This window comes from Vanessa tameamea, chromosome 21, assembly GCF_037043105.1.
Source record: "Vanessa tameamea isolate UH-Manoa-2023 chromosome 21, ilVanTame1 primary haplotype, whole genome shotgun sequence".
NCBI classification, from domain to species: Eukaryota; Metazoa; Arthropoda; class Insecta; order Lepidoptera; family Nymphalidae; genus Vanessa; species Vanessa tameamea.
Window position 1 is genome coordinate 1,000,505 of NC_087329.1, and position 12,521 is coordinate 1,013,025.

The 12,521-nt window shown below is 28.7% G+C and overlaps 4 protein-coding genes across 4 annotated transcripts; 1 reads left to right on the plus strand and 3 right to left on the minus strand.

Moving 5' to 3' along the window:
* Window positions 1-171: 171 nt before the first annotated feature.
* On the minus strand, window positions 172-855 carry LOC113394860 (cytochrome b-c1 complex subunit 9). The gene is made up of 2 exons (XM_026632304.2): window positions 631-855; window positions 172-281 (listed from the first exon to the last, which is right to left on the minus strand). The coding sequence occupies exons 1-2, from the start codon at window positions 769-771 to the stop codon at window positions 246-248; spliced, it is 177 nt and encodes a 58-aa protein (XP_026488089.1). The 5' UTR covers window positions 772-855; the 3' UTR covers window positions 172-245.
* A 1,522-nt stretch (window positions 856-2,377) lies between these two features.
* On the minus strand, window positions 2,378-7,022 carry LOC113394858 (ras-related protein Rab-35). Its single transcript, XM_026632302.2, has 4 exons — window positions 6,775-7,022; window positions 6,392-6,691; window positions 5,826-5,974; window positions 2,378-4,273 (listed from the first exon to the last, which is right to left on the minus strand). Exons 1-4 carry the CDS (start codon window positions 6,824-6,826, stop codon window positions 4,172-4,174), a joined length of 603 nt encoding a protein of 200 aa, XP_026488087.1. The 5' UTR covers window positions 6,827-7,022; the 3' UTR covers window positions 2,378-4,171.
* Window positions 7,023-7,285: 263 nt separating this feature from the next.
* On the plus strand, window positions 7,286-8,190 carry Arpc4 (Actin-related protein 2/3 complex, subunit 4). The gene has a single exon (XM_026632303.2). It carries the CDS (start codon window positions 7,382-7,384, stop codon window positions 7,886-7,888), a length of 507 nt encoding a protein of 168 aa, XP_026488088.1. The 5' UTR covers window positions 7,286-7,381; the 3' UTR covers window positions 7,889-8,190.
* A 167-nt stretch (window positions 8,191-8,357) lies between these two features.
* Window positions 8,358-12,105, minus strand: LOC113394854 (ubiquitin fusion degradation protein 1 homolog). The gene is made up of 7 exons (XM_026632297.2): window positions 12,001-12,105; window positions 11,810-11,930; window positions 11,200-11,354; window positions 10,830-10,959; window positions 10,286-10,428; window positions 9,202-9,420; window positions 8,358-8,870 (listed from the first exon to the last, which is right to left on the minus strand). The coding sequence occupies exons 1-7, from the start codon at window positions 12,001-12,003 to the stop codon at window positions 8,709-8,711; spliced, it is 933 nt and encodes a 310-aa protein (XP_026488082.1). The 5' UTR covers window positions 12,004-12,105; the 3' UTR covers window positions 8,358-8,708.
* Between the last annotated feature and the right edge of the window lie 416 nt (window positions 12,106-12,521).

Here is a 12,521-nt window from a genome sequence, read left to right on the forward strand (position 1 = left end):
ATTTTACTGAAAAGTGTACATTGGACCCTTTTAGCTCTAAGCCACAAAAATATGATCAAAATTATTTCTGTAGTATTCTGTATTAGCCTTTAATAAATTAGTCCTGTTATTCTCAAGAATATTGGTAGTTCTAGTCTATATTAAAACATAAGAAATAAAACATACTCTATGTAAATTAATATAATTTAATCATGTTAACAATATAACTAAAAAATTAATTGAGTGTTGTTTCATTTTCTGACACATTACTCGTACTTGTGTTTGATGTCTTTCCAGAGTTTCTGAAAATGAAAATTGAATAGTAATTTTAATTTCCATTTCTTTTAATTTACATTCTTACTAAAATATTCTTAGAATCTAGCTTGTCTTCATCATAAAAAATATAATTTAATTTATTTTATAATATATACAGCTTTTGTTTCTGTTTAATAGTTTAGACCAAATAAATATTATCAAATGAAATAAATAAAAGTAGAGGTTATAAAAATACTAAGAATTAATTGTTTTAAAATCTGTAGCTCATATACTTATTAACAATGATAATATTTCATGAATTTCATTATTTCAGTTAGAACAGGCAATTCGTTAAAAAAATTGAAATGGAATAGAAATTACATAACAAATACTTACTCCCTTATTTATACTTTCAAAAATGGTAACTGATATAACTTCGAAGGTTCTTTCGAAGAAAAACGTTCCACCTGCTACAGCGACAGCAAAAGTTGATGTTCTTTTGAACACATTTCGATTCAGGGTTGACCACAGCGACATTTTCGAGTATTGAATTTTCTGAGCCTTTTCGTTTCGACTGCACTCAACTTCTCACGTCAATAATGACATTTGACTAGTTAACAAAGTGACATATGACCATAATAGCTTGTTAGTCTATAAAGAGAATCATAGACGTTTAAAGACAAATTGAAAAAAATAAACAATGAAGCAGTAATAAAATAAATTATTTCACGCTTAGGTTCTCTTGCACAAATTATGTTGTTGAACAATGATTGTAGTATGCGAGTCACCACTTGAATCTTTTTTTTTTTTCAATAAAACCTTTTTTTTATCTATGTCATTTGTCTGAATGCGATACAGTACAGTGCAATGTTCTAAATATAAACTAGAAGAAATAAAAATGATAACTATATATACGACGAATAACAAATATAATGTCGCAGACAAGGACAACTAGCTTGTCATGTCATTAACATCTTACTCTTAGCCATTTTACAAAGCGGCGTCGTTTAAACAGTCGCCGACGGCCGTTAAAATAGGGTCATTTCTACGAACGGGTGATGTAAGGATTGAATGTAAATTCTCCTGAAAATTCATAAAGACATACTAAAATGGGCTTAAAGTTTAATTAACCAAATAAACATATTCTAACTAGCGATGTACTGAACGTGGTTTGAACTGAATACGTAGTTCGGCCGAAAAATCGGTAAAAATGAAAGATTCGGCTGAATATGAGTCGATCTTTGGTTCAATTTCGCCGCATTTTTACGAGATGGACTGGTTCATTAAATAATTGCTAGATATACCTACCTATCTTCGATACTTATTTCATTAAGCCAAGATTTTAATTTTAAGAATGGTAAACTAAGAATAACAAATTTAATTTTGTTTTTATCGCATGCCAGTTAAAGTTTATAACATGTTCCTAGTTAACATATATAACTATAATTATATGAAACACTTATTTGATTTAAAAACATTTCATTTTATGATTTCAGTCAAGATAGTGCATGTGGCATTTAAACCGAATTTCGGTCGAACGAATATTCGGCTCAATCTGCCGAAATTCGTTTAAAGCGAAACCTAAAACGAATTTCGGTTTATCATTAGTTTTAACTAATATTAATGTATTATTTTCAGGCGAAACTAAAGCATATACCTTAATTATATAAAAGTTACATATATTTTGTAGCACCGTTTATTAAAAGAGCTGGACTGTCTATTAACTAATACTAATTTAACGAGTTGGTTGCGATATCTATGTAATAAGTATATAGCAACATATACTAACGTCAAGTATATTATATTTATAATAAATACACACACTAACTTCATTACAATTATTAAAAGACTAAAGAGTCAGAAATTTACAAATGCCAGATCTATGTTCTGTATAGTGTTACGAGCACTTGACATAACACTTTATTTTAAATCTTATATATATAAGGTTAAGATTAAAAATAGTTGAGTAGAGACTAATCTGTCGTTCGTGTCGTAATCTGTCGTATATGGACTTGCTATTTATCTCGTGTTATTTCCTTTATTTCTGATATAAAATGTATAGAATGGGTACATGTTAGAATGATTTAATTGTAATCCGTAAATTATAAATTACATAGATAGGAATAATAATTAAAAAACTTGGTTAATTATGGGCAAAATATATCTATTTACACTTTTAAAATGCTGGTATGAACATATACATAACTTAAAAATAATACAAGTACCAATTCAAAATAAAGCAAAATGCTGCAAACTATTAGACTGGCAACTTCTAATACCTCAAAGCTCATTTTTTATTTAAGACGATTAATATTCACTATGTTCGTCTTGTAAAGAGTATTCAATCAATTTTCTTTGGCCAGCCTAATAATAAAGTACAAAATTGTACGGAATGAATATTATTAATAAAACTAAATTTATTATTTCTTACATTCTTGGTGATAAGTTAAGCATTTCAAGTAATTTTTAATTTAAATAAATCTATAAGAAATCTAAAATATTTTTATTGATATTTACAAAATGTTTTGGTATTTAATAATTTCATACTACAAATTATATGTTTTCAAGTTTTATTAAACCTACTCGCCGTATTCCTGATGCATACATTACTTATGATCCCAAAATTTATTTTGCACTATGGTCCAGTAAAAAACCTTAATTGAGTGTTAACATAGCAGTGTAAAATTTCACTTTAATACTTTACTATTTTGGTATAATACATACAACTCAATAGGACAAAAATAACAATTCTTAAACTGCATTTACAGTTAAACAAAACAATTAGGCCATTATAATGTCACTTTCACTCTAATTATTTAGAAAAATTAAGAGATTGTCTATTACAGTTTATCGAAAAAAATCCAAAAAAAAATAACTTTCAATGGTCCATAAATTCAATCATGAGTGAAAACTCATTTCACTCTTAATAAATTATTTCAAGTGTGACCTGTGCAAAAAATATTTACATTGATTAAGTGGTTAGCATTTGTGTTAAGTTAAATAATATCGCATTATATATTTATGACCTATCCAGATACACATTTAGATTATACTTTGCCAATATTAATTTAAAAAAATATAAATATGATCTCACTTTTTAAATTCCTAACTGGATTCAACAATATTTAAGTTACAAACATTAAATGAGAAATTACACATTAGGCAATTGTGTTTGAAATTTCGATTATATTGTACACAATCTCTTATTTTACATATAATATATATAAACTATTATAATTGAAAGTCTTTCAATCCCTCCATACATGAAAGGGTATATATCAAATTATTTCGTTTCCGAGATTGTCTACAACAAATTCAGCTCAAATATTATAATAAATGTTAAATAATAAAACATAATACTTTAATTTAAACACATTCAAGTTTTAATACTAACACTGTCATTAGAATCAATGTGATGATCCGTTGCAAGACAAATTCACCGTTATTCAAGCCAACTTCATATCATACATAGGACTCCATCATATAAATTTTGATTATGAGAGTACAATTATACACATTAACTATGCATTCATAATAACCTAATGTAATTTTTGGAGTAAATTATTCATAATGCTCATTAGAATGAGATCGTTCAACCCAGCACAGACTGCCTGGTGTAAACTTAAGGGAGGATGAACAGATAGCATCAAACAGTGATGACCTTGAAAATAGTAACACTGCCATGATAATATTCAATAGAGATCAACTTACACAACAAGGTACAAAAATCCACTAGTTCCATAAAACTAACTGTATATAATGTTGATGTCGAAATACACTTTATTTGTACCTTACATCAACACAGGAAGGTTCTATTTCATTGGTAAACATTATATGGCCGAGGTCCCATAGTGTCCTGCTAGGGTTGTGCAACTATCTCTCAATATTTGAGCATTTTATAAGTGACACCCCTGGATTGTGCCATAGTGGATGGTCACTAGCAACATTTCTTTTTCGTTTTGTGGCTCCTCTTTAAATTTACTGTGTCGTTTGCTGTTACATTCTGTCGCTCTTTCATTTCCAATTTAGACCTTAATACCTGAAATATGAATTAATAACATTTATTATTATTCATATATACTGCTAATGAAACATCGGCTGACTTAATTTAGTAATAATTTAATTTTTTATTGTATCTTAATTAAAAAATTATGGGCAGGATGACCCCCGCCACAACCACAGTGGATATGCACAATTTTTTATATCTAATCTTGTTATGTAATACTCTACTCATTTATATTATTTTGATAAAATATGTTGAGATAAGCCTGTTATTTACTATGAAGAGAATAGAAACAAATAAATACAAAAAATTATATAATAACTATTTGACGGACAAACAATGGTGTCCTTTGCCACAATATTATAAATTTATTGAATGTGTATGATGTGTATGTATGTAGGGCAGCATTGCTCTTATAATAATAATATGCAAAGATAAAATAATATATACTCTATTACAACCAATATAATTAGTCGAGAGCTTGATTAATCTATGATATTCCCTATGGATTTGTGAAAAAATGGCATTTTGTACATTGACGAAACTGTTATCAGAATTTTGGTAGTAAAATTAAAGTCGATATAAGTAGTAAAGTATAACGGTGTTCTATTATAAATAAAGATATATTAATCGTTAACTGTTAGTAGTGCACAATATAGCTGACTTATTAGCAAATCGCATGAAATACGTAAATCTAAGGTTTGTTTAAATTTTTTCCTACTTTGATTGGCTATAGGTGCTTTTTATATGCTTCTATAATTAGTATAACCAAAATTTTAATATTAAAGAATGTATTGTAATTTCAAAGTAGAATTTTATTTCTATATACACATCATAAAAATATAATATACATATATATTTTTGTAACATTCCTGTACTATTTTTCCTTACAACTTAAACAATATGCTAAATTAAGTGATAACAAAGTATGTTATTAAACTGAGGGAATATGTTGATTATCTATATTGACTTTATGAATAACATTAATCATACTCGTACCAAATTGTTTATTTTAATGAATATATTTAATATACTAAATGAATGATATTCATATGTATTATAACATTGGATATTTTAAGGGTTTTATGAAATTATGTACATACAACTATTATTAATTAAAATGATTTATCATCATTATTCAAAGTATATCGTTGATAGTATTACCATAACATTGAAATGATAATTCTCATGATTGAAAATGTTCAGTGCGTTTAAAGTTTATGTTCTTTAAAACTGTATGTCTAATTAAACTAGTTTCAGGAACTACTATTATGGTTTTAAAAATATTTTTTACTAATTTAATGTATAATTACACATTACATTCAGGTAAACTATATATAAATACAGAAATGATAAAGTTTCACTCTTTATGTAGTATCAAACCACGTGTAACTAAAATAATAATATTTAATTATAGTCATACTTGATTTCTAACCTCATATATAAGCTTCTTTTAGTAACATTTGCTTATTGTGTCAATATATTATTAAAAATTATATAACTGCATGAAAGAGACATGAATACTAAAAATAGAATGAAGTAGAAACCACAGGAAGTACTCTATTTAATAATTATATTAAATATTTACCATTTTTGTTATTGTAAGAAACATTTCTTCAACATTGATGTTCTCCTTTGCACTGGTTTCAAACAATGGTATATTCATTTGACTGGCAAACCTCTGAGCATCCTCGGTAACAACTACTTTTCGTGAAGGGCAGTCATTCTTATTGCCAACTAGAATTATAAATATATTGTTGTCATACACATTAATTTATATATTTTATTAATAAGCTTTAGTATGTGTTATTTTAAATAAAACATAATGTTAAACTACTATCTTTCAAATTTATTAATGGGCACAGATAAAAAAGTTATTTATAACAAAACTAAAGGCAAATACTCACAGTACGTTTATTTCATAATAAATCATACTTTCAACATCCTACTGCCTAATTGTTACTAATAATATAAATGTGAAAGTTTATTTTAGAATGTTTATTACTTAATCACATTTAAATAAATGAATTCTAATGAACTTATACCTTTTTATATTTATTTTAAATTTCGAAATACGAATGGCTTTAATTACACCAGAAGCTAATAGTTAACAGCTACTTTTAATATGTGAATTATAACTTGTTATCTCCTTACCTAAAACTTTGTTAACGACATCGCAGTTCTGTTCAATCTCATGTAACCACCTCTTGACATTAGCAAAGGACTCCCCATTAGTGACGTCGTATACAACGATTACACCGTGAGTTCCTCTGTAATAAGTGCTCGTGATTGTCCTGAATCTTTCCTGACCGGCCGTATCCCATATCTGCAGTTTAACCCGTTCACCGTTTATCTCTAAAGTTCTTATTTTGAAATCTACACCTATCGTCGTAATGTAACTACCGGAGAATGTATTATCGGCAAACCGCAGTAGAAGACAGCTCTTACCAACACCTGCAACAGAAGATTCTACTGATTGACTGTACGAGGAAAGCAGCTCCTAGCATCACTCGCGAACTCAGGCCTCGCCCACTCACCACTGTCACCGATAATCAGCAGTTTGAAGAGGTGATCAAACTCGCGAGCCATTGCTTGTTAGATATATGTTCAATCCCTTAATTGGTCATGTGTTTATTGATAAAAATAGTAATTGATCAACAACTTCTAGAGGCGAAAAATTAAATAAACGCATGCCGTAGAACGTTAGCTTGCGTCACTTTACAAAACGTCCGCCATTGTCTCTTAGTTGTCTTGTCGTTCCGTTGCATGATCACTTTAGTCAAAACAGATAAAATAATTATATTGCCATACGCATATTTTAGTTTTTTTAAAGTTTCAAAAGCATTATATTCGGTACATTTAAAATAAAATATATTATTAAAAACTATAACTCTTATTGTTAAAAAGTCATATTTTGAGGCGTAAATTTAATTAAGGCTTACAAAAAACAAATACATTTCATTTTCGTAGAAGTCCTGGTTAACATAACATTGCCACTTGGCAAATTATAATATAGCAGGTGATTCATGAGCATAAGATAATAATGTCATATTTGTCATCCTTCAGTTAACTGTCATTTTTAGAGATAAAGTTTTACTTTAGGTGTGGTAAAAGGAAAGCGATTATTTTAATAAAACATCAATAATGTCGGCAACGTTAAAGCCCTATTTAACAGCTGTACGCCATACGCTCACTTCAGCTATGTGCTTAGAACATTTTTCCTCCCAAGTCGTCGAACGATATAATAAACCAGAGGTTGAAGTGGGAACTAGCAAAGAATTGTTATTGAATCCTGTAATCATTTCGCGTAACGCGAATGAGAAAGTACTGATTGAATCATCCATAAACTCCATTAGAATAAGTATTATGATCAAACAAGCCGATGAGATTGAGAAGATCTTGTGTAAAAAGTTTATGCGTTTCATGATGATGCGGGCGGAAAACTTTATCGTGCTCCGACGGAAACCCGTGGACGGATATCATATCAGCTTCCTGATTACAAATTTCCACACCGAACAAATGTATAAACACAAATTGGTCGACTTCGTAATTTACTTTATGGAAGAGATTGACAAGGAGATAAGTGAAATGAAACTGGCCGTAAACGCGCGTGCAAGAATTTGCTCTGAAGAATTTTTGAAAAGATTTTAAAGTTTAATTGTAGTTTAGTGACTTCTTTGTATTATAAATTCAGTATGTTTGAAATTCTAAGATTATTATTGGTGTATGCTGTGGACTTAAAAAACTTTATTTTCTGTTGAGTGGTATCATCATATTAATATATCAAAACAAACTGCATTTACTGAGAACTGTTCTTAAGATTCAGTATTTTTAGAACTAAATCAATTGTTTAATGCTTAAATTTCCATTCAATTTTTTTAGCAATAAAAATGACAATGTTTATAAGGCATTACTTATTTATATAGGAAAAATAATAAATTCTTTTTATACTATTATTTTTGTATTCTTTAATTAATTATTTTAAAATTCAACTATCATTATTAGATTGAAAATTACACAATTAATTCACCGGGTCAAAGGGCCATGCAGCTATTGACAAATTTAAGTTTATTAAGATGGACAATGTAACAATAGTTGATAAATTCAGGGAACCAAACATATTCTTAAATTGAATTTTATTTTCTATAGTAATCTTACGCAACAATATATTACATTAAAATTGTTAATTGCAACTGTCACTTAATGCAAAATTTTTAATATATGTTAACTAAACAATTTTTGAATGATGATGATGAACTAGAGTGATCATGTAGAACACAGTTACTGAACTGATAGACAAAGTCAGATTTCCTAACACGAAGAAAAACTGAATGTTTATTGGTCATCTATTTGCTTTCGACCAATAACAATTCTGGTTAAAGTCAAAATAGTTCTGATTAAAATCTGCCCTCATTGAATGTTTTAGAAACTTAAATACGTAAAAATTTAAATTAGATACAATCCCAATTAATCAATTCTTAGACTTGGCAGTACGAAGAGTGAAGCCCTCTCCCTTAAATGCCTCAAATGGTTCTGACTGAATCTCTTCTTTGGCACTAGCTGGCCTTGAATTCCTTATAAATCTTAGTGTGCCAATTTTATAATCATAGTCTGGTATTCCGCGAACATATGGCTGTAAACAAAATATTCATACATACTGAGTTATCAAATTGTAATAAATAATATTGTTTCAAAAACACAAAAAAGAATAATTACTAAAGTACTTAGTTAAACAAATTATTTTTAAAACAATAGACATTTAAATTTAGCATCACAATTAACACTGGATTTATAAAAACCCATAAAAAGGAAGCTCAAAAACAATGCAACTTAACAAATCTAGGTATAAAGACTTAAATGTTATTGTTTTAAAAAGTGTTAAAAGATTATATACAAAATTATGTTATATATTCCTTCAAATAAAGAAACATTAAATGCAGATAGTTTATGAAAGTCATTGGCACCTGTCTTGAATTTGACGTCTGAGGCTCTGAATCACTTTCGCTAATGAGTTTCTTCTTTTTTCCATCTAATCTGTTACCTTCCCCTCGGAATGCTATAAAGCCACTTGGTTCTGGCATCATAGTCGCGGGATCTTCTTCCATTCCCGTCACATCTGAGTTAGACCCTCTTCTCGATATATGGTCTTCTTCTTTATAACCCACTGGTGGTGCAAATTCAACCTGTTAAGATGTCAACAAAAGAGATCAAACCAATAAAAAATAATCATATATCAATAGTGCTTTTAAGTTATAGTCATTTAATATTGGTCTTACAAATACAAACTGTAATAATAATAATATAATGTGTGGTGTTACACGAATGGATAGAGTAAGGAATTAGTACATAAGGGAAGTTTGAAAGTGGCACCGGTAAGCGAGAAGCTATCTGGAAACCGGCTGTCTTGGTATGGGCATGTTATGCGAAGGAATGAGGACCATGCTGTGAGAAAGGTTTTGAAAATGGATGTGGATGGATATAGAGGTAGGGGACGACCCAAGAAACGATGGATGGATTGTGTGAAAGACGATATGGTTAGAAAGAATGTTACTAGTGAGATGACGTCCGACAGAGAAGTATGGAAGAAGAAGACATGCTGCGCCGACGCCAAGTAAAATTGGGATAAGGGCAGGAGGATGATGATGATATACAAACTGTATATCCAGATACATGCAATATATGACCTTAAATTTTTTCTAACTTTTTATGGCATAGAAGTCAATTATAATTATGTTAAGTAAAAATCTTTATTCAATTAAGTCTCATGCCACTTGCTTATTGAATTCCAAAAATGTATTTGCTTTAAAAAGACACATCACAGACCAGAACAGAAACAGTGGTTTATGGATGTTGTCTGGGTTATTCTTGTCAAAGTATATAATTATTAACCCTCTATAGACAGGTAATAAAAATAAAAATTATCGAAGAAGTTGAAGTTACATCACTACACTAATATAATTATTGCCATTGTTCGGATGTGTTATTCTGCAAATATGTGTAACACCACAAAGTTATTAACAATTTGTACATAATATTTATAATCCTTACATTCATATCACATTCTATAATAATGACGGCATTCCCTGGTTTAGTCTCTAGCACACACAACTCATATACTTTAGAATTGTATTTGATTGCTATAACATCTCCTGTTGTGAGACATGAAAAATTTCTTAAGCAATTTTCTAACACTGAAAGAAACAAAAGTATTATAATTATTTAAAAATATATTAGATATTAAAAGATAATTGCTAGACAAATCTTATAACAAATTTTATGTTAAGAATGGTCTAGTAATTAGATTAAATCATCGATATGAACAAGAAAGCATATTTTTATTGCAGGCTTGGTATTTTAAATAATTATAAGTATGTGTGTAAAGAAATTCTGGTTTCAAAATACTATGAAAATATTGAAATAAAAATGTTATTACGCTTTTTGGTCAAATTATATATAAATTATTCTCATTATTATTATTCGATTGGCCGCTGGCACTTGGCTGTTAGCAAGATATTATTAGTATAGCTTTAAAGATAAAAGCTTCACCAAAAATAAAACAGAAAGTATCCAAAAAAAAAGCTTTATAAGTTACCTGCTTTTGGGTTAGTGATATCAAGAAAATCTTCCGACAGTGGTTGGAATTTTGAGAATGTTGCAACTGGTAATGATACACTCTCAATCTGAAGTAAAGTTCCCTCTTCTAATACAAGATTTGCCATCATCTGAAACATAGAAAATATATTTTGAAAATTTCGAAATGTAGTATCGACAATACATTTATAGCTTCCACTTTGAGCTTAAATATAATTCCTTGAAAAAAAGTTGTCGATGGAATGAAAAATCACATTAACATTATTTGTTGAGTTCTATAGCATGTGGAAAAAAAAAGTTTTACTGTTTATTTTATCAATGAAGTACAATTTTTTTTTATTTTTTATTTATTTTATCAATGAAATACAAACCCAGTGTGGTAAATACACTTTCCCTTCATCAGCAACAAACTCAAGCACTCCACAGTGGGTTATTCTCTTTGTTTTCTTATTTGTTAACTTAAATATCATCGGATATTCAATATTTAATCTTGTCAGTTGTTCTAATGCTGATGGTGGCATAATTACTGTAAATATAAAATTATTATAAGAATATCTTATTTACTTACATTGCTAAAAAACAGTATGTAGTATCTACTTAGATAGGGCTAATAATATACTAACTCTTTCTATAAAATTAACCAACTAGGTATCTATTATACAGTTCTTATAGATATGACACAAGCGATATGAATATTATGCATGCATGTTTATGAGAATCAGAAAATAGAACAAAAACTTTTGCAGTATACACTGTATATCATATTTGTTTTGGACTAATTAAAAATTGGGTAAACATAGAACAAATTGAGGGATCTAACACTGATAACATAGTCAGCGTTGTGGTAATATGGTATTGCATTATGAACTGTCTTTGTTTATCATTATAATTATAGTAATCTAACTTTAGCAGTAGAATTTAAAATAGAATACTATTTTAGTAGGGTAGGACTAATTGCAAATATAAAACTCAGTTTCTTACTTTTCCCCCCTCTTTCAACATCTTGTCGCTCGTTGCCAGGTAACATTGAGACGGAGTAGCAACGATAAGTCATGCTAAAGGGTCTCGTAATTTCATGAAACATGTTGAATCCAAACTGAAACTGATCATATTTTATTAGTAGTATATACTTAATAAATAACTGGTACATTGCAATTTGATTATATTATTACCATTTTGAAATATTTTGATTAAACAATCGAAAGTGCATAAGAATAACTGCAAATCATCTGATATTGTCAAAACAACATTATGTCACTGTCAAGTGTCACCCGACAATTATAAAGAAATAAGCTATTCGCCATAGAATAAAAAAAGGGAAAGAATTCTATAATATTATTTTCACCTGCAATTAATTAGAAATAATAATATGCTATAAACAAGCCGATGATCTCTTCTTCAGGTTTATATAAAAGCTGGACAAAATCCTTTTAGATGTCGAAAGACAGCAATGAAGTTTCTCTCTTCATCAAGAAAATCAGAAAGAAACATTGCAATGTTTTAATTAGTGTTTTGAATGTAGTCGCAGTAATAGAGTAATATTGTTTCGGATAAATTACATTATCATTAATGGGTTTGGTTTTTACAGCGTAACATAAAACTTTAAAAGAAAACCGATGAAAATAAATTTCTTTAAAAATAGGAAATGTAAATTAACAAAATATATAGAACTTGGAACTATAGCAATTTTATT